We start from the raw sequence: 20,694 nt of genomic DNA on the forward strand, positions 1-20,694 counted from the left end.
ATCACAGTCCTTTAACACACATTTCCCCATATTTCTCTCTCTGTATATATATATTTTTCTCTCTCTCTAAAACTCTCATTTCTTCTTCTCTAAATTTCTGGGCCTGCAAAAAAGAATTTTTATTTTCGAAATGCGGATTTTCTCCCCTTTCAACTTTTTCCAAACTCTCCGGCATTCAGGTTTCTCTCTCTTCCCCTTTCTCTCTCTATATATAAGAAGGAAATGAGCGCAACGATTTCGTTGTGGTGGCGTTGGGTGGATGACGAATCGTTTCAACGGAAAATTATACAGTATTGACCATAAAAATTATTCATTTTTTTTCGAAATAAGTTTTGACTATTTTGAATAGTGCGCCTTGATCGTGTTTAATTGTGAAATTTGAAAATAAAAAAAAAATAGACAGACACGTGTCGTGTGCAACTTACGTAGCATCTTGCATGTATTATGCAATTTGGTAGGACGTGTATGACTACTTGTTTAACATTATATAAGTTTAAGTGTTTACTTGTGCACATCCAAAATCGAAGGACATAGAGGGAAGCTGAGGCTTAGTTAAATGACATGTTTATGCATTATGCCAAAAGAAAAAACAACACATAATCTAATTTTTGGATTCTACATTGATTTTGTGTGCAGATATTGACAAATGATATAGATTATGATGTTTTCTGATTGATCTGAGTTTGTTTTCTTCAAGCTCAAACATGGCTTCAACTACAACAACAAAATGTCCATCACCTATGAAAGCTACATCTAATGGAGTATTCCAAGGGGATAGTCCATTGGACTATGCACTTCCACTTGCCATTGTACAAATATGTTTGGTGCTTGTACTCACTCGAGTCCTCGCCTTTATTCTCAGTCCTCTAAGACAGCCTCGTGTCATTGCTGAGATTATCGTAAGTCTTTCTCCCGTTTTACACTATCAGTGTACAGTCAAACCTCTTTATAACAGTGTCGTTTGTTTGGATATGTTTTGGTTGCTATAGCAAGATGGTGTTATAGAGAACATAGAAAATAACATAAAATGAAAGCCGATTCCAAAAGATCAAACTAGGCCGTTATAGTGAAATGTTGTTATGAAGGATGACTGCTATAGAGAGGTTTGACTGTAAATTGATCTCTATTTTGGCAGGGAGGAATTCTACTCGGTCCATCTGCACTTGGTCGGAACCAGAAGTATCTGAATGCAATATTTCCACCAAGGAGCCTCACAGTATTAGATACTTTGGCAAACCTTGGCCTCCTCTTCTTTCTTTTCCTTGTTGGGATCGAGTTAGATCCAGGGTCTCTTCGTCGTACTGGAAAGAAAGCTCTTATTATTGCCCTTGCTGGAATTAGCCTCCCTTTCACATTAGGAATAGGCACATCATGTGTTCTTAGAGGAACTATTGCTAAAGGAGTTAGCCAAGGCCCTTTTCTAATCTTTATGGGAATATCCCTTTCCATCACCGCCTTCCCTGTCTTGGCTCGGATCCTGGCTGAACTCAAGCTTTTAACGACTGATGTTGGTCAAATGGCCATGTCTGCTGCAGCAATCAATGATGTGGCTGCTTGGATTCTGCTTGAACTTGCTATTTCCCTTTCAGGTGCTAGTAATTCACCCCTTATTTCAGTATGGGTACTTTTGTGTGGGACTGGATTCGTCTTGCTTTGCCTAGTCATTGGTCCTCCGATATTCAACTGGATGGATAAACGTTGTGCTGAGGGTGAGCCGGTTGATGAATTGTACGTCTGCGCTACACTTGGAGCCGTGTTGGCTGCAGGATTCATTACTGACACTATTGGTATTCATGCCCTATTCGGGGCTTTTGTGATTGGAGTACTTGTACCAAAGGAAGGGCCATTTTCTGGTGCTCTGGTGGTAAAAGTTGAGGATCTTGTATCCGGTCTATTCCTTCCGTTGTACTTCGTATCGAGTGGACTAAAAACAAATATAGCTACTATTCAAGGGGCACAATCATGGGGTCTTCTTGTTTTAGTCATATTTACATCGTGTTTTGGGAAGATCGTTGGCACTACTTTAGTCTCGCTCTTGTGCAAAATGCCTGTTCAGGAGTCCGTGATGCTTGGTTTCTTAATGAACACTAAAGGCCTAGTGGAGCTAATTGTCCTTAACATTGGAAAAGACAGAGGGGTATGTTTAATTTAGATCGATTAAAACTTTTATCGATTTTGAATTACTTCGTGTAAAATTTACTTTGTATGTTCAATTTTGCAGGTATTGAATGATCAAACATTTGCCATTATTGTTTTGATGGCACTCTTCACAACATTCATTACAACACCTATAGTAGTATCAGTGTACAAGCCAGCTAAACTGGCTATAACTGAATACAAGCACAGAACGATTGAGAGGAAAGACACGAGCAAACGACTCCGAATCTTGACCTGTTTCCATAGCACAAGGAGTCTTCCCACAATGATCAATCTCATTGAGGCTTCTCGTGGTACTGCAAAGAAAGGACTCCGCGTTTATGCAATGCACCTCATGGAGCTTTCTGAAAGGTCTTCAGCAATTCTAATGGTCCACAAGGCTAGAAAGAATGGACTGCCTTTTTGGAAAAAAAGAGAGGTTTCGGATTCTAACCAAATTGTTGTTGCTTTTGAGACTTTTGAGCATCTTAGTAAGGTTTCTATCCGACCTACAACTGCAATCTCTCCCATAAATAGCATGCACGAGGACATCATCGCCGGTGCTGAGGGAAAAAGGGTCGCCATGATAATTCTCCCATTCCATAAACGACAGAGGATCGATGGACATTTGGAAACCACAAGAGATGATCTTAGGCATGTGAACCGGAGAGTTCTTCAGCATGCACCTTGTTCAGTTGGTATCTTGGTAGACCGAGGACTCGGTGGTGCATCTCATGTATCTGCTAGCAATGTTGATTTTCAAGTAACCATCTTGTTCTTCGGGGGTCATGATGATCGTGAAGCACTTGCTTATGGTACGCGTATGGCAGAGCATCCTGGCATTAACTTACTCGTGGTTCGTTTCCTAGTGGACCCCGAGGTTGCTGGAGGGAGTGTCACCTTAGATATAGATCAAACTTATAGCCCCGAGGCTCAATCCAAGGATGAAGAGTTGCTTACCGACTTAAAACACAAAATTTCCAAGAATGATTCAATCAAATATGAAGAGAAGTTAGTAAAGGATGCAGCTGGGACTACAGAACTAATTCGTGCATATAAGCGATGTAATCTGTTTCTTGTTGGAAGAATGTCTGAGGGTCAAGTAGTATTAGCTTTGGACAAAAAGAGTGATTGTCCAGAATTAGGTCCTTTAGGTAACTTGTTAACTTGTCCCGAATTTTCAACTACAGCATCGGTTTTGGTGGTGCAACAGTATCAAACCGAGTTATCGCAAGATTCAATCAATTCCTTAAAGGATGGAGAGTTAACAGAAGGAAATAGTGATTCAGACTAAAAAATACTAGGTAGGTTCAAATGTTCGATAGTAAGTGAGAATACCGTTGATCCTCCTAGGGCGTGAATGGAGGTAACACGAAAAATAGGATAAAGTTGTAATCACAGTTAGTTTGTACAGTAACAGATAACTATTGGTTTATTAGAGTTTGTTCATTTTCCTTCTGCCTTTTGTGTTGTAACTAAAGCAGCAAATTCTTCAAGCTTCTTTGATGTCGTGTTGCTCTTATTCTCCAAAAACGTTTTGGTATTCGTATCGAATTTTCCTAAAATACACTATTTTTGGAGGGTCTGAAAATGCTACCGCCGAAATTTTTGAAGAGTCTGAGCCAAGTAAATTTCTGTTAGTAAAAATATCTTTTGGGCCTAATACACCATAAGGGGTGCTACCTAAGTGAGTAACTCTTTAGTTAATCTACCTTAAGGGGACGTTTGGTCACTGGTTAGAGTTATGGAAGTATTAGTTATGCAGGGTTTAGTTATGCAGGTATTAGTTATGCAGGGTTTAGTTATGCAGAGTTTAGTTATGCGAGTATTAATTATGTAGGTGTTATTTAGTTAGGTAGAGATTAAATTACATGAATTATTAACTATTGAATATTGATTTTAATATAAATTAATATATATTATTTACAAATAAAATAAAGCAAATAGAATAAATTCTCCCTTAAAAAAATAAAGAAAGGAATTTTCTCTATACTTAACTAGGAATTATGTGTTTTTTTTTTCTCTTTGTTTTTTTAATGTTTAAAGCTTATAAAAATAAAATACTATTGATATATTTCAAGTACATTATAATATCCTATTTTATATAATATAAATTTCTATCAATATGATGCATGTGTTGTTTGTACATTTTTAGTGTACCAAATATATAAATTATATATAAATTCACATTCTAAATAAAAAATTAATGCATGATAATTAAATATGTGGATATATTTAGTAATATATAATGCGAATATATATATATAATTAGCATATGTGCTATCAAAATTATACATTCCTATTCATAATATTAATAAATATTTACATTTTGATTTTTAAATGAAACAAATAAAAAGTCGTTTATACAAAAAGAAATAAGAAACAAAAATAGTTGTGAAAATAGAATAGTTATGTAAAGTTTTCAATAAAAAAAAATTAAAAAAAAATTAATAGGGATAAATGTGTAATTTATCTTTTTAATACATGTATAACTAATACTCACATAACTTATTCCACCTTCTATCCTGCATAACTTATACATAGATTCCATCATAAGTTATGTAGGTATTAATTATGTAGGATTACAAAAAAGACAATCAAACACCGTATAAAATTAATGCATGAATAACTTTTATACAATATTTAAAACTTATCAACCAAACATAGTATAAGTCATGTTGATTTTTCAACCTAATAAAAAACTTTTACCAAACATAGTAAAACTAATACAATGTTTTATACACAAATAAAATGCCTTCTTATATCGTAACCAAACGGCCCCTAAGTGCTAATTGAGTCTATTTAAGCATAATTAAGTGTTGGATGAATACTCTAACTCATCTAGAGGACGGTTAGGGTTAGTGAAATTATTTGCATATTTTGAAGAGGATTCTTGGCGATTAGTAATTTGAGTCGTGGTTACTGCAGACGATTCGATTCCGCAAGGAGAAAAGTTTCACACCTAAAGTACGTACTTCCCAGCACAGTCTAAACTAGTTGAGCTTTCAATACGAGTTCTGAACATTGATTGAAAAATAAAAAGTGATAAAAGAATAGTAAATGGATACTTATCCATGTAGCTAGGTACCCACTGGATAAAAAAATTATGACGGCTCAATTTCAAATAAGTTGAGAAGGAGGAAATCTCAAATCAAATTATTTGGAAGTAAGGAAACAATTATTCTTTATTTCACTCCAGGGGCGGCTCAACATAATTGGGGGCCTAAAGCGAAATTTCAATTTGCGGCCTAAAATATAAATACACTTCATATACGTATTTATTCAAAAAAAAAAAAAACACTATTAAGATGAAAATTATCAGTACTTAATATTGTTTTTTGAGTTACTAGTTTTAGGTAAGATTTTATCAACTCAACATTGAAAAACATCATTTAAGTGAGGCAATTATTATATGTATTGTTAACATAATGATATAAGTAATAAGTTGATAAATATTAAATAAAGATAAGAGTTAGAAGTTTAGAATCACATAATTTGACTCAAAAAGTTGATGACTTGGTATACCTCATTTTAATATGCTTAGAGTAATGCTTGAAACTAAAATTTAAAAAGAAATAAAAAAGAATTTGTAATTCACTTTGTTCAACATTTTTCACTGTTAATTCTTATTTTTAACAAAGTACAAAAGATGTTAAAGTGGATAAAATAATTTATTTTTAAAAAAAATTATACTTTTTATTATAAATAATTAATTTTTCTATAAAAAATTTAACACGTAATTTATTCTTGACAAAAATTTGGGGCCTCCAGAATTTGGGGGCCTAAGGCAAAGACCTTATTTTTGAAAGCATAGAGCCGGCCCTGTTTCACTCCACTTATGGAAAATGGCTATAATAGCCCCCATAACTAGTTTTTTTTTTATTAAAAAATAATAATAATCCATTAGTATCAAATAGAGTTAATGATATCTTTTTTGCGCAATTCGTCAAATAATGTCTATAGTAAGAAAAGAAAAGGAGTAAAGTGTTTAAATAATAATTAAATGTGGAAGTTGATTATAATATTGAACATGTGTATCATCGTAAAGAATATTTAGATGGCATGTTCTATATTATTCTAATTGAATTTCAAACATCGTCTTTATGTTCAAAAACAATGAACGAGTTTACATATGTATCTATTTTTGAAATCTCTACAAAGGATCGAATACGAAAGAAAGAATTTATTTTTCGAAATTCCAAAGCATGGTCATTAAAGAAAAAGAATACTGCAAATGTGCCAACATCGAGTGGTTCATAGATTGAAGGAACAAAAGAATAAACTCAAGGGTTCATCTTTTTTGCTCTGATTTTACCAAATTAAAATAAAAATAAAAAAGTCCCTCCTTTTTATTTAAGAAAGATATATTTTTATTAATTTCGAAAATAAAGATTTGGAAAAGGATGCTCTAAATTCGGCTTGTTGGTAAAGGGTCTTCGACGAATAATTATAAGTCGTTAAAAATGTCATTGACGAGCCAAATTTTAAGGGGAAACTCATCAGAATTTTTATCGAAAATTAATGGTTCTCTTATAGTAATAGTTCATTAATTTTCGAAAAATTATCTTTATTAGGAAACATTTTATCATTCAATTGAGATTTGTATATACAAATTTAAATTTTAATGTAAATATAGTATAAAAATTTAAAAACAATAATAATAATAATAACCAAAGTCAAGGAGGGCACCACGAACGGTGTCGAGCCGCTGCCAACTTTTTATTGAATATGATGAATTCAAACATTGATTAATAAATTGTCTTTTCAGTTTTATTCGGATTTGAGTCTTGCATATAAAAAATTTCATGATAGAATTATGCAATGTGAATTTAAAATAGTCAGACTTCAATATGAGTATCAAACACCAAATGAAAAAATTAAATTTATCAGTAATTAAAAATCTAAATATATTATTATTTCATAACTAAATTTTTATGTAATTAGTGTTTAAATTATTAATAATTGCATAATTTTAATCACCGATGAATCAATCGTTAATTGTCAAAAGGTGGACACGTTGTGTATGTGGAAATGTGTGTCTTTTGTCTGCAACAGTATAAGTCCACTTGACCTTTCCACTCATCAAAAGGGAATCAAATATTTAATTATTTGTATAATTTTACTCTAAATTATGATCAATTAATATAATTTAATATGAATCTAGGTAGATTATAGTGTACTAATTCCCTCTAATTCATTATTTCTTGTTTTTGTCACAAAAATCATTCAAATATTTGTTACACTAGAAAAATAATACTTACCTAAATGGAATCAATAAAGATCATTATCTTGAAAGATAATAAAGTTATTTTTGATAGCATATATATTTGAAAATTGTTTAATATGAAAATTTTCATTTTGTTAGTAATTACATACTCTTATACTAATGACATATTAGAAGAGATAAATTAGGAATGAATATACTTAAAACGAGAAAAGTAAGACTGAAATGGTTCGAACATATAAAAAAAGAGATACAAAATGCACCAACAAGAAAGTGTAAGAGGCTGGTTGTCGCAAGCTTTGGGAAAGGTAGAGGTAGCCGTAGAAACATTAGGGAGAAATGATTAGTCAGTACATGACGTATCTCTAGCTTGTTGAATACGGAAGACATAATATTATACCCCATTTGTTTCAATTTATTTGTTTTACTTTTTCCTTTAATTTATTTCAAAATGAATATTTTTTATTTATTTTTTGACAATTCTTTATTTCGATGAAAAATTATTCAGCTTTTTACATGATACATTTAAAATTTTATAAATAAAAACTATTTTAATATATTTTTCTTTTTACTTTCTTAAATTTGATATCAAATCAATATCGCAAAATTCTGTGTTTAATAGTAATAATATGTCAACATTTGGATCCTAATGACAAGATACTTTATAGGTACATGTCAGGTTACATAGTTAATAAATATGTATATATACCTATTATACTCATAATGTGTTCATTTTGTTTGTCTCTCCCTTGGTGGCTGCTGAAATCACAAATGCCCTAGTTCATTCTCTCTCAATTTCACTTTACACATACTTTCTGGGGTTTTAACACAAACCCCACCTGCAAAAATTATCAAAAAAGTTATAATTACATATCAAAAAAAAAAGAAGAAGTTTCCTCCTAGAAAGGTACTTTCTTGAATTTGTTTGTTCTCTATATTTGATTTTTGGAACATTTTGGCATAGATATTGAATTCTTGTTTCTGTTGTGTTATCTTGATTGGTTTTGCTTATTGAATAACTTGTTCACTTTGAAACTAGTTGGAACTTGGGTTAGCTTATTGAGCCATGTTTGTAAGATTTTTTGTTTTCAAGAAAGAAAAAGGTGAGATTTTTAATAGAATTCCTATCTGGGGTTTATAGAAAAAAAGTCATTTGTATTTAAAGAAAGTCCCCTAATGTAAAGGTACTTTCTTGAATCTATAATCTAACTTTTCCAAAGCAAGGGGTTTGCCTTCGGGTTGTTGTGTGGTTTGTGAGCTATTGCATAGGAGCAGGTAGCGGCTGCGGGTTTCCCTTGTTGGAAAAACATAAATCTAACTTTCAAGTTTTTTGTTCTCTCTGTTTGATTTTAGGAACATGATGTCCCAGATTTCTTGTATTGTATACTCTTGATTGGTTTGCTTATTGAATAGCTCCTTTATTTGAGCCATGCCAATTATCTACCTACCTTAAATCAGAATCTAGTTGGGATTGTATAATTGAGCTATGCACTTGCAAGTTTCTTTTCTTTGAAGAAAAGAAAAGAAGGACTTAAGCCGGGGGTCTTTCGGAAAACAACCTCTCTGCCTTCACAAGGTAGGGGGTAAGGAATGCGTACACACCACCCTCCCTAGACTCCACTTTTGGGATTACATTGGATTTGTGTTTGTTGTTGAAGAAAAGGAAAAAAGGTTTAATTTTTAGCTGAAGTATAATATCTTGAACTTTCCCCGTTTACTTTAGCAAATTTTAATTGATTTGTTGTTTTTAGTTGGATTTGGACATCTTTTTTTTGTTGTATTTTCAAATCATCACCCTAATTGAGCTATGTACTTGCAAGTGTTTCTTCTTTTTTTTTCGAAGAAAGAAAAAGATGGGATTTTTAGGTGAAATCTGTAAGCTTGAACTTTGAGATTATGGTTACTACTTACTAGCTAGTATATTTTTGCATTTTTTCATCAATTTGCTTGTTTTTTCTTGGATTGAATATTTTTTAGAAGTTAGGCCTTCAAATCTTTCTCCTGATGTATTTTCAGTTCAAGTTCTATTCTGTCTATTTGAATTTTTCGCAACATTTTTTCACAGATTTGATTGCTTGTTTCAAATTTTGTACTCTCAGATCTGTTTTTTTTTTTCAGAAAGGAAAAGGTGGAAATTGTGGTTGAATTTGGAATGTTGAACTCTGATTGGGAGCTAGTTTGTTTAAACAATTACTCCTCAATTCTCTGTTTTAACTTGGATTTAAACATCTTTTACAACTTGGGTCTGCTCTTAAAATGTTATCCTTATGTTGCAATTTTTCTTCGATTAAGTCTTACTGCAACAACAATATACCCAGTGTAATCCCACTAGTGGGGTCTGGGGAGGGCGGTGTTTACGCATTCCTTACCCCTACCTTGTGAAGGCAGAGATGATGTTTTCCGAAAGACCCTCGGTTCAAGTAATGTGCAAGTTATACTAATCAAGAAAAAAATAGATAGCTGTATTAGTTCTCTCTTGGTTATGTTTAATTTCCTTCTATAATATTTGTATGTGGGGCATTTGAAATTCCTTTCTTTTTCCCCTCATTTTTCGTCTTCTGTTATGCAGTCTTGAGGTGGGAAAGCAAAGAAGGAAATGAATCTCAAGTGTTCTGCTCTGATTTCAATTAGTTTGGCTGTTTTTTTTTGGATTTAAACAAGCAAGAAGGAAAGAGTACACAAAGCAACATGATTCTTTAGTATGGTAGACCATGAATTGAGGTTTATTGAAGAATCCTATTTGTGTAAGTGGACAAATTCATATTTCTTCTTCTTATTCTGCTTTGCTATGTTTGTCTTAGTTGATATCCTTGTAGTTCTGTGCTTCTATTATTTCGGACAGTAATGTTATCAAGCTTTAATATGATCTAAAGTTTTAATGCTAATGAATCAGTTCCTTGTGGCGTAGGGCGAAGTGTGTTTTTTTAGCTTAGGTCAATTTTTAATGTGATTTATAGAAAAGAGGTATATTCATAGTTACCCTAGTTTACCATAAGTATTCAAGCTTCGTTACTCCAAAAGTAAAGATGAAATATACAATCATATACATAATGCGTCTTGTTTCACTAAAGCTCACGCTTTTATTGCACTTTGCGTTTAAAAATCCGACAAGGAGCTTTTCAGTTTTTTCACCTTTGAGCTTTGACTGAAAAAATAAATGCTGTTATATAGTGTCATAGACTGAAAAAAGAATTGCTTGATTTATAGATTTGGTAAAAGAAATTGTCTTTAGCTCCATATGTGTAGCTAGCTACTTGTATGGTTCTTCCTGAGGTCTCGAAGTGTGAAACTAGAATGGTCCGGGATTTCTTGTTTACATGGGAAGAGCTGAAAGTGTTTGGAAAGCTTTCTTCTGAGTATATAACCTCTGTCCGTACGAACTTATAGCAGAAATAGGAAACAGCAACAACAACATACCCAATGTAACCCACAAGTGGGTCTGGGGAAGGTGGTGTGTATGCAGCCTTACTCCTACCTACTAAAGGTAGAAATATTGTTTCCGATAGACCGTCGGTTGAGTAAAGAACTACAACAATTAGTAAGAAAAGGAAATACAGTAGTACAGGAGCCAAAATAGTGGAGAAAAGAATAGTAACAACAACAGATAACAACAATAACCGAAACAATGGAAACAATAGCAGAAATAGAAAGTTGAGGAAAATAAAAGAGGAAAGATGTTCTCTTTTGGTCAGATTAGCAAAAAGAATCTTGCATGGTTAGAGGTGGAAGGGGGGGAGAGAAGTCAAATTGTTCTACGTAATTTTCCCGAAAACATACTCTGTTTGCTTAAAAATGATCTTGTTATTCTGGTTTACATCTGCTAAATAATTCCTTTTCATATTCTCTTGACCTTGTGTCTTTTGTGTGGTGGGTGAGTGACCTGAAATATGGTTTTTAATGGAATTCAATGTGGTACAGGATGATTATTTATCATGATCTGTTGCTGAAGGTTTGACTCGGTGCAAAGTTTTACTCCATTGTTGCTGTTTGCAGGAACTTGGTGTAAAGTTTGATATCTAATGGATAGAAAGGATACTTCTGGATTCGTAAGCGGGGGTGGGATGTGCTCTTTTTGACACATCTAATCTTAGTTTAGCCACTAACTAATTTTTAGGCCGGAAGGCAGGCGACTGTTCTTTTGCAAATTGCAATTGAGATTTGGTTCAATAGGAGTGTTGCATCCTAGCTATTAGGTCATGGACTCCAGATTCCACTATTTGGGGTTTTCTGCAAACCCTTCATTGAATACATCCAAGAGTCTGGGAGACTCCATCCGAGTTAATGGAGCTGGAGCTGAAGGTGCTGATACCACCCTGCAACTTGATTCCGTTGGGTCCTTAATGCCTTTATTCCCTGCCACAAAGGAAATAAAACACAACTGGAGCTTGATTCGTGGATCTATTGATCAGCAAATTGGTTCATCTTTGTGTCTAAGCTTAGGCCGTTCATCAAGTGCCTCGGAAAGTAAGTGGAGTTCAGGCATTGTATGTACCTCAATATCTCCAGCGAAAGAAATTGGTGAGTCCTCGATGGACCTGGAGGTGGACTTTGGTCTTTATCTTGCCAATGATAAGAAACTAAGGCCAAAAAGTTTGATCAACTCCGATCCAAAAGTACTTGATGAAGGGCCTGCAATTGATCTGGAATTGAGTCTTTCCAGTGGTGCTGCTGAATCTGATGTTACCAGTTTGCATCTAACCTCCACTTCACCACAAAGTGTCATAAAGGTGTCACATGGTTTTGGTGGAGCTCTTCAGACTGATGAAGTATCAGCGGTTTCTCATTGGAAGACCAGTAGCATTTTTCATCCGTTAGATGTGCCACAGGACCAAGGGTCTAGTTACTTCTCGAAACAGGTGACAAAAGAAGTTGAGCCATCTTCAGTCTCTCTTGATCCTTCCTCAAGTATAATAACAAATCAAAATAGCTCAGTCACTTGTACTTCTGAAACAAAGAAGCAGCAACGCGGCAGTGGCATCAAACAATGTCAGTTCAAGGATTGTATTAAAGGAGCAAGAGGTGCTTCCGGCTTTTGCATTGCCCATGGTGGAGGACGTAGGTGTCAAAAACCAGACTGCCATAAGGGAGCTGAAGGTCGAACTGCCTTCTGTAAAGCCCATGGTGGTGGTCGGCGGTGTGGATTCCTTGATTGTACCAAGAGTGCAGAAGGACGCACTGGTTTCTGTATTGCACATGGGGGTGGACGCCGTTGCAGTCATGAAGACTGCACCCGTGCTGCCAGAGGGAAGTCCGGATTATGTATTAGACATGGTGGGGGCAAGAGATGCCAGGAAGAAAACTGCATAAGAAGTGCTGAAGGACTCTCTGGCTTTTGCATTTCACATGGAGGTGGTCGGCGGTGTCAATACCCCCAGTGCTCTAAAGGGGCACAAGGAAGCACCATGTTTTGCAAAGGCCATGGGGGTGGGAAACGTTGCACATTTGAAGGGTGCAATAGGGGCGCAGAGGGGAGCACACCTTTCTGTAAGGGTCATGGTGGAGGGAAAAGATGTTCATTTGAAGGAGGTGGGATTTGCCCAAAGAGTGTTCACGGAGGGACTCTCTTCTGTGTTAGACATGGTGGTGGTAAGAGATGTGCCATATCAGAGTGCTCCAAGAGTGCTAGGGGCCGGACAGATTATTGTGTGCGTCATGGTGGTGGTAAAAGATGCAAGTTCATAGACTGTGGAAAAAGTGCTCAGGGTAGCACTGATTTCTGCAAGGCGCATGGCAGCGGAAAAAGATGTTCTTGGGGTCAACCTGATTCCGGATTTGGCCAAATGGATAGTCCTTGTAACTCATTTGCAAAAGGGAAGAGTGGACTTGTTGAATCTCATGTGGAGCAAGACAAACGCGTTCATGGTGGTGGTGATACTCTAGGGGCTGCGATCTTGGACTCAACACCCCTAAATCCCGGGAAGATGAAGGAGATCGATATCATGAACACAGGTTGGAAATATTTTGGATTCAATCAAGCTAGTATGCCAGTAGGTGGAAGCTCATCATCAGTTTCCGAAGGAAGAGTGCACGGAGGAAGTTTGATGGCAATGCTGGCAGGTGGTTCATGCCATACCTTAAACAGCAGCACAGGCACAGTGAATACATCCGTGCCAGGCAAACCTTTTGTAACGCCAAAGAACTGGACGTGAGGTATTTCATTTCGATTGTAATGCTTCGAACTTCTGCAACATTATTTGTGTAATTTCTGTTATATAGCTTGTTCACTATTATGGTTATTGAGAAGCTGTTCTCTGTCATTTGTTTAGTCGGTTTCGACTCGAACTTGATACTGTTAATATATATAGTGGTTATAATGTGCATAGCTGTTTTCTTGTTGCTTTGGTCTTGTAAATATTTTGGAGTAGTATGAGTAACTCATCATAAAGATGTTTCTATAAAACATCATTTGTATACCTAAGTTTTGATTTTGATAACATTGCCATTATTCTGTAGTTGTCATGTTAAGGCTCTGATCTGTCACTTGGATTCTTCAAAAATGTTGATGGATGTGTCAGTTCCTCCAAAAGTAACACATTTTTGGAGGATCTGACACGAATGGGACAACTATCATTACTTTTGGAGGAATCGACACGAATGGGACAACTACTTTGGAGAGTGTCTGTTCATCACTATTTTGTTGACAAGAGATTGCAAATTAAATTGCCAAATATATTAAATTGTATGCAAATTTTATCCCCTCATCCTATTTGAATAAATGACGTTGTTATGGAATAAATTATATGGACTATTCTATTTATTCTTTAACAATAAATAATTTTTTTCCTTGACTGGGAGCTGTTTGATGACATAACTCAGTTTGATTGTTCCTTATTTTACTATTCCTAATTGGCAAGTGGCAACTAGCAAATCAAAGAAGTCATATCTCACAATTATAAAAGTATCAATAAATAATTGCAAAGAATTTTTTTTAAAAAAAAATGATTAAATTATACAAATAAAAATGACTGGAAGGTTTTTTTTTTCTTATTCCTAACTGGCAAGTCAAATAAGTGTTATCTTAAAATTTTATAGGTAGAAAAGGAAACAAATACAAAAAGAAAAAGAAGAAGATTTAAGAATGCAAATAAAAAACATTAGAGGGGTAAATGTGTAGGCATTTGAAGTCGAAATAGGAGAGTACTCATCTTGAAATTGTAGATGTTTAGGACATTTATATCCTTTAAACTTATTTGCGCAATTCTCGTGCGTATGATAATTGCTACAGTTGAAAATTAAAATGCTTTCTTTCTAACCTTCTCGTATTAAAAAAGATTCTTTCAATACTTTGATGTTCATTTCGAATATTAACCAAATTTGTCAACTACTTTCAAGTTCCAAATTTGTCAACTACTTACAAGTTTATCACGATTTTTAACTTAGCTCCCAAAGGTAATCCACCTATAGTCCCTTATAATTTTGTCTTATAATAAGATATAGAAAAACTCCACGCATCATTTTCACTTACATTACAATTCACACTAAAAAAAATTTAAGCATTTTGAATAAGAAGTTGCTAACTATTTCACTATACACTTTGTAGTATAAGAATATCAATTATAATCGAACTTTTTGATATCCTTATTTTGTATAACAATATTTCACTATAATATTTGAATTAATTTCTTATATTATGTTATATTACATGTTCTTTGTAATAACATTTTGATATATCAATAAAAAAATATCCAGTGCAAAAGCTTAATTTTGTCATTTCACCCCATGAGTAAAATGTTAGAGTCTTCAGACCATAGGCCATAAATATCTCTGTGTTTGACTGAACAGTCTTCACAAACTCCAAAAAAGAAAAATGGGCAACTGTAACAGCGTATCTTCCGACCAAGCCGCCACCACTTCCTCCTCTGCCGGCGGTGGCGGCGGCGCCACTTCAGCGCCGTCTACCACCGGTATCAGAATCATCCCTTCCTCACAAACACCACCTCCACGACCATTCTCCGGCATCGGCCGTGTTCTCGGCCGGCCAATGGAGGATGTCCGGTCCATCTACATTTTCGGCGGCGAACTCGGCCGCGGTCAATTCGGAGTCACCTACTTAGTTACTAACAAAAAAACGCGCCATCAGTTCGCGTGCAAGTCAATCGCTTCACGAAAACTCATCAACAAGGACGATGTCGACGACGTCCGCCGTGAAGTTCAGATCATGCATCACCTTACCGGTCACCGGAACATCGTTGAGCTTAAAGGAACTTTTGAGGATAAACATCACGTTCATCTCGTCATGGAACTTTGTGCCGGCGGCGAGCTTTTTGACCGGATAATTGCTAAAGGACACTATTCCGAGCGAGCTGCTGCTGGAGTTTGCCGGCAGATGGTGACTGTTGTTCACAATTGTCATTCTATGGGAGTTATGCATAGGGATTTAAAACCTGAAAATTTCCTGTTTTTGAACTCCGATGAAAGTTCACCATTGAAGGCTACTGATTTTGGACTATCAGTCTTTTTCAAACCAGGTATTATTCGATCACCGATCAATTGCGCCTTAATTTTAAGCTAATTTAGGTCAATTTGAATACTTTTGCTTTGTCCATCACCACTCTGAAAGAAACTAAGCATCAAACAAAGTTTTTAAGGCAGTGTGTGCAAAGGCAGAGCCAGGATTTTTAGCAAGAATAACAACAACAACAACAAACCATTGTAGTCCCATAAGGGGGTCTGAGGAGTGTAAAGTGTACGCGAATATAACCCCTATCTCATAGAGGTAGAGAGGTTGTTTTCAAAAGACTCTCGGCTCGAGTAACGCACATCAGAGTAGTTAAAAGAAAATATACAAGTAAAAAGGACATGGAATATAACAGGGAAATCATAACATAACATTAAAAAAACAGGAGCAATAACAATAACCAACTAATGAGATAATTGGAGCATAGTAAATAGCAAGGATTTACAAAATTGTAAGACAAGCAACTTCAAGAAAAATGTTACTACTGATATGAATGAGGAAACAGTACAACGCATCAAACTACCACCAAATCTATCCTGCCTGAAAAAAGAGATAATGCTCCACTACCTACTAACCTTCTACCCTAATATGCGACCTCCAGAACCTCCTATCTATGGTCATGTCATCGGAAAGTTGGAGTTGAGAATATTTAGCAAGGGGATTTAAAATATGAAAAGTAAGCATATGAAGAAGTCAAGAGCTTTGTTAGATTTTTTTGCTGGACCACTTGTTTACAGCTCTTTGGGATATATTGGTGAGCTATTCAACCTAAAAGCCACTTGTGGCTGCAGGTGATGTGTTCAAAGACCTGGTTGGTAGTGCATATTATGTCGCTCCTGAAGTTCTACGCCGAGAATATGGACCTGAAGCTGATATTTGGAGTGCTGGAGTTATTCTATACATTCTACTCAGTGGTGTTCCACCATTTTATGGAGGTAATTTCATCTGCTACCTCTAGAATTTTAGCATCAGAATTTTCTTAAGCTTCTTCGTCATTATTGATTTCCTTTTCATGTCAGCACCAATAGAACTATGGTGAATTCTTGCATGCACCATATAACATCTTTTTATTTCCTTCATGCTAAAATATGAAGAAGAAATTGAAGAAACATGTCATTCAGGAATTGTAGCAGAATGCACTGGAAATATTAGGAAACACGATGAGATGGCTTAAAAAGTTGAAGAATTTCATACGTATCTTGCAAATATATTTTTACTGCATGTTTTCTCCATTTTTTTCATTTTTTAAAAAATTATTTGAACAGCATTAGCGTGTTCCTCTTGTAATTGCCGTAATGTCACAATATAGAAAAAATTAACTTATATGGTACCTTGCATTAGTTAGTGTTCTCCTTAGTACCTGAGCATCATAGTTTTCCAACTCCATATTTGCAACTGGCTTCCCGTAAAATTAGCAAGGGGATAACTGCTCCAGTAATTAAAACCTCTTCCCATGTCAAACTTGGGGAAGCATATCCTATTTTTAGGCAAATGATTTTTAAGATGTTTTACAAAATTTTGCTGAGCCTTTTGTTTCTAGTGCTGAATAGCTACCAGTTTTCTTTGTACGCAGAGAATGATCAGAGTATCTTTGATGCTGTTCTTCGAGGTCATCTTGATTTTTCATCTGATCCTTGGCCTTCAGTATCGAGTAGCGCTAAAGATCTTGTTAAGAAGATGCTACGATCTGATCCTAGAGAAAGGATTTCTGCAGCTGAAGTCCTAAGTAAGATTCAGCTTTGATCAAATTCTGTCATAATACACTGCAGAATGTCTTTCTTATATAGTCTCTATTTGGTATGATCTGTTATATTTGTAATTATAAGAGGATTACTTTTATTTGTATAGCTGTAGCATCCAGAATTCCTTTAGCTAAGTAATTAGTCTATAAAGTCCAAAAGATTATCCCAATCAGCTATAGTAGCGAGTTTGTACGAAGACCCAAAGATAGTTCACATCTATATTTCAAAACATGGACTTACTCGGATTTTCTTTCAAAGCATCCATGGGTTGTTTTCCTTCCACACATTCCATAGGAGACATGCTTATGCTCATAGAACTCAATTTTTTTTAAGGAATAACTCTGGTCCTTGCGATAACTCCTACTGGTAGGTTCTGGTGCGCATAATTGATGGTTATAATACTTATAATCTCTGGAACGGCCATTTCACACTGTACTATAACTGAATTAAATATTATATGCAAATGCAGATCATCCATGGATGAGAGAAGATGGTGATGCATCTGACAAACCTCTTGACATTGCTGTCTTATCTAGAATGAAACAATTCCGTGCTATGAACAAGCTGAAGAAAGTAGCACTGAAGGTCAGAGCTGTATATTCCATGTTCTAATTCTTAACGAGATAGGAAATTTCTCTCCCTTTCATGTGTTTCCGACAACTGCTCTGATCTTCCGTTTCCCTGAATTTGTAGGTAATTGCTGAAAATCTTTCTGAGGAAGAAATCATTGGCTTGAAGGAAATGTTCAAATCTATAGACACAGATGACAGTGGGACAATTACATTTGAAGAATTGAAAGCTGGTCTTACAAAAATGGGTACAAAGCTTTCTGAGTCAGAAGTCAGGCAGTTGATGGAAGCGGTATTTTCCTGGCCATTCCTTATTTTATGGTTACTGTTCCCTCTCTTTTTAGCTCATATCTCCTTCATGCAATTATTCGTCATGTTCATTTTACAAATTTGGAAGCAGTGGATCACTCGTTGAGATGTAAATTTCTGAGAACTAAAAGCTTCTCGGTGAAGTGCATGAACAAGAGATTTACATAGTCCTGAAGAAACTCTTCATTTTGGTGATGTGTATCTTGCTAAGTGGCGGTATTTCTTACCCATTAGCAAGTCCACAGCTCTAAATGAACTGTGTTTTAATTATTAGATGCTCCTGAAAATGATGTATATGTTCTCAATTCCCTTAAAATCATTTGACATAAAAAATATTTGGCTTCAAAATACCATGAAGATTGCATGCATAGAGTGTACTCATTAATGCATAGTCGATAATACAGATATTTGGTTGTTCTTCCAGGCTGATGTTGATGGAAATGGAACAATTGATTACCTTGAGTTCATAACAGCTACGATGCACATGAATCGCATGGAAAGAGAAGATCACTTGTACAAAGCCTTTGAGTATTTTGACAAGGATAAGAGCGGGTATGAAGCTAACCATCTGACCCCCTACATTGGTTTAACACTTAACTGTTTTCTAATCTTGGTCCCTTTAGGTATATTACGATGGAAGAATTGGAGCATGCGCTGAAGGAATACAACATTACTGATGAAAAAACAATAAAAGAGATCATTGCCGAAGTTGACACAGACAATGTACGGCATCCTTTTCCTTATGCAAGTTTATATGATATTTCTATTTACAACATCTAAACATCTTGTGTTTGAGAGAATTTCTTGTTGGAGAAACAAGGAAAAATACACAACTGTAAATTTAATATTTATTTATAAGCAAGTACAAGTAATGCATGAGTCAGTGCTAGCACTATCCTAAGAAATTATATAAGCAATGTGAAATGTTTCCCTAGGATTAATCAAACTTTCTCTATAAGAGGAGCAGGAACAACAAAATGAATATAATACAAAACCAACAAGTTGCAAAAGAGGGTTATGATAGGATAATGATCCTCTAATAATCATCTATATTGAGATGATATAGATATCTTTGGTCCATTTATAGTGGTGTGTGGCCGTGAATGGTTTCTTTTGGACTGTCATGGATAAATATTTTAAACCAATTGCAGGATGGAAGAATCAATTACGATGAGTTCGCTGCCATGATGAGGAAAGGTAATCCCGATTTTGTCAACAATAGGCGCCGCAGATGAGACACACAAAACTCGTAAAGCACACCTTTTGATTAGCACTGCTGCTCCAGTGAGTTTTTACCAGTGGAACCTCTATAAAGATCCAATTGATGTTCCTTGTTTTAGCTATCTGGGATTGTGAGAGTTTTGGCTCTTCATTCATATCAAACAAAAGAAGTTTCGGCTTTTTGGTTAATTGGCGGTATGAGTTCCTCGTTGGATTGAGGTTCTGATTTGGTGAGTGGTACAAATCTGAAAAAGTATTTAATGTATAGTATACAATTGATAATGCTATGGTATTTGCTTCTTTGGTTCATACTTCAGCCTCTTTGAAACAAATGAAGAGAAGTCCATTTCCCCTCCTCTGTGTGCTTTTGAGCATTGTGTTTCTTGTTCTGGAACTATCAATAATTTTGTTAAGAGGAATGTATTTGTTGTCCCACATTTGGTAACAGTAGTTTATCTCCAATTATGGGTATCCAGGGTGAGTTTGAGTTATATACACTGTCATTGTAGAATCATGAGGTCCCTCAGGTTGCAAAATCACTAGGTGATTTCTTCTTATCTGTCCTAATCTTGGTGGACAGATCTAGTTAGTTGATACTTGTTGCTAGTGAGCTCTCTCACGTCGAATTTCTAGTAGAGGCGAAATCACTCTCATTTGACCTAGTGTTGGTTAACAGAGTTATTTGGTACTTGTTGAGAGGTGATAGGTATCCTTTGGAATTAGTAGAGCAGCATGCAAGTTGGCTCAGACAACACGGTTATTAATATCTCAGATAGTCACTTAACTTAACTGGGAATTGTTTTCTCATAAAGTCACTCAACTTGATTTTTATCTCAAAAGTCACTCAATTATGAACTTTTTTCATAGAAAGTCATTTAACTATGAATGTTATTCTTAGAAACTCACTCAACTATGGATATTTTACTTACAAAATTGCTCAACCATTTATTTTATCTATTTCCCCCAAAAATATTCTCCTATCTCTTTTTTAAAAAAAAACAATCGAATGAAGTGCATGGTTTGATAGGTTTAATT

At 35.2% G+C, this 20,694-nt stretch overlaps 3 protein-coding genes across 4 annotated transcripts; all 3 read left to right on the plus strand.

Annotated features, from left to right (window-relative positions):
• Nucleotides 1-112: 112 nt before the first annotated feature.
• On the plus strand, nt 113-3,452 carry LOC125814498 (cation/H(+) antiporter 18-like). Its single transcript, XM_049493950.1, has 4 exons — nt 113-179; nt 637-899; nt 1,136-2,137; nt 2,222-3,452. Exons 2-4 carry the CDS (start codon nt 705-707, stop codon nt 3,428-3,430), a joined length of 2,406 nt encoding a protein of 801 aa, XP_049349907.1. The 5' UTR covers nt 113-179; nt 637-704; the 3' UTR covers nt 3,431-3,452.
• A 6,466-nt stretch (nt 3,453-9,918) lies between these two features.
• Nucleotides 9,919-13,778, plus strand: LOC125814500 (uncharacterized). 2 transcript variants are annotated; one of them, XM_049493954.1, is made up of 2 exons: nt 9,919-10,104; nt 11,279-13,778. In XM_049493954.1, exon 2 carries the CDS (start codon nt 11,557-11,559, stop codon nt 13,507-13,509), a length of 1,953 nt encoding a protein of 650 aa, XP_049349911.1. In that variant the 5' UTR covers nt 9,919-10,104; nt 11,279-11,556; the 3' UTR covers nt 13,510-13,778. The 2 variants fall into 2 exon arrangements, with proteins under 2 accessions (XP_049349911.1, XP_049349910.1); XM_049493953.1 differs by having other exon boundaries at nt 9,935-10,104; nt 11,354-13,778.
• Nucleotides 13,779-15,102: 1,324 nt separating this feature from the next.
• Nucleotides 15,103-20,150, plus strand: LOC125814503 (calcium-dependent protein kinase 1). Its single transcript, XM_049493956.1, has 8 exons — nt 15,103-15,828; nt 16,610-16,753; nt 17,392-17,544; nt 18,030-18,145; nt 18,254-18,421; nt 18,863-18,990; nt 19,062-19,161; nt 19,590-20,150. The coding sequence occupies exons 1-8, from the start codon at nt 15,168-15,170 to the stop codon at nt 19,671-19,673; spliced, it is 1,554 nt and encodes a 517-aa protein (XP_049349913.1). The 5' UTR covers nt 15,103-15,167; the 3' UTR covers nt 19,674-20,150.
• Nucleotides 20,151-20,694: the final 544 nt, after the last annotated feature.

The sequence above is a fragment of the Solanum verrucosum genome, unplaced genomic scaffold (assembly GCF_900185275.1).
Source record: "Solanum verrucosum unplaced genomic scaffold, falcon-dt-bn FXZP01000268.1, whole genome shotgun sequence".
NCBI lineage: Eukaryota > Viridiplantae > Streptophyta > Magnoliopsida > Solanales > Solanaceae > Solanum > Solanum verrucosum.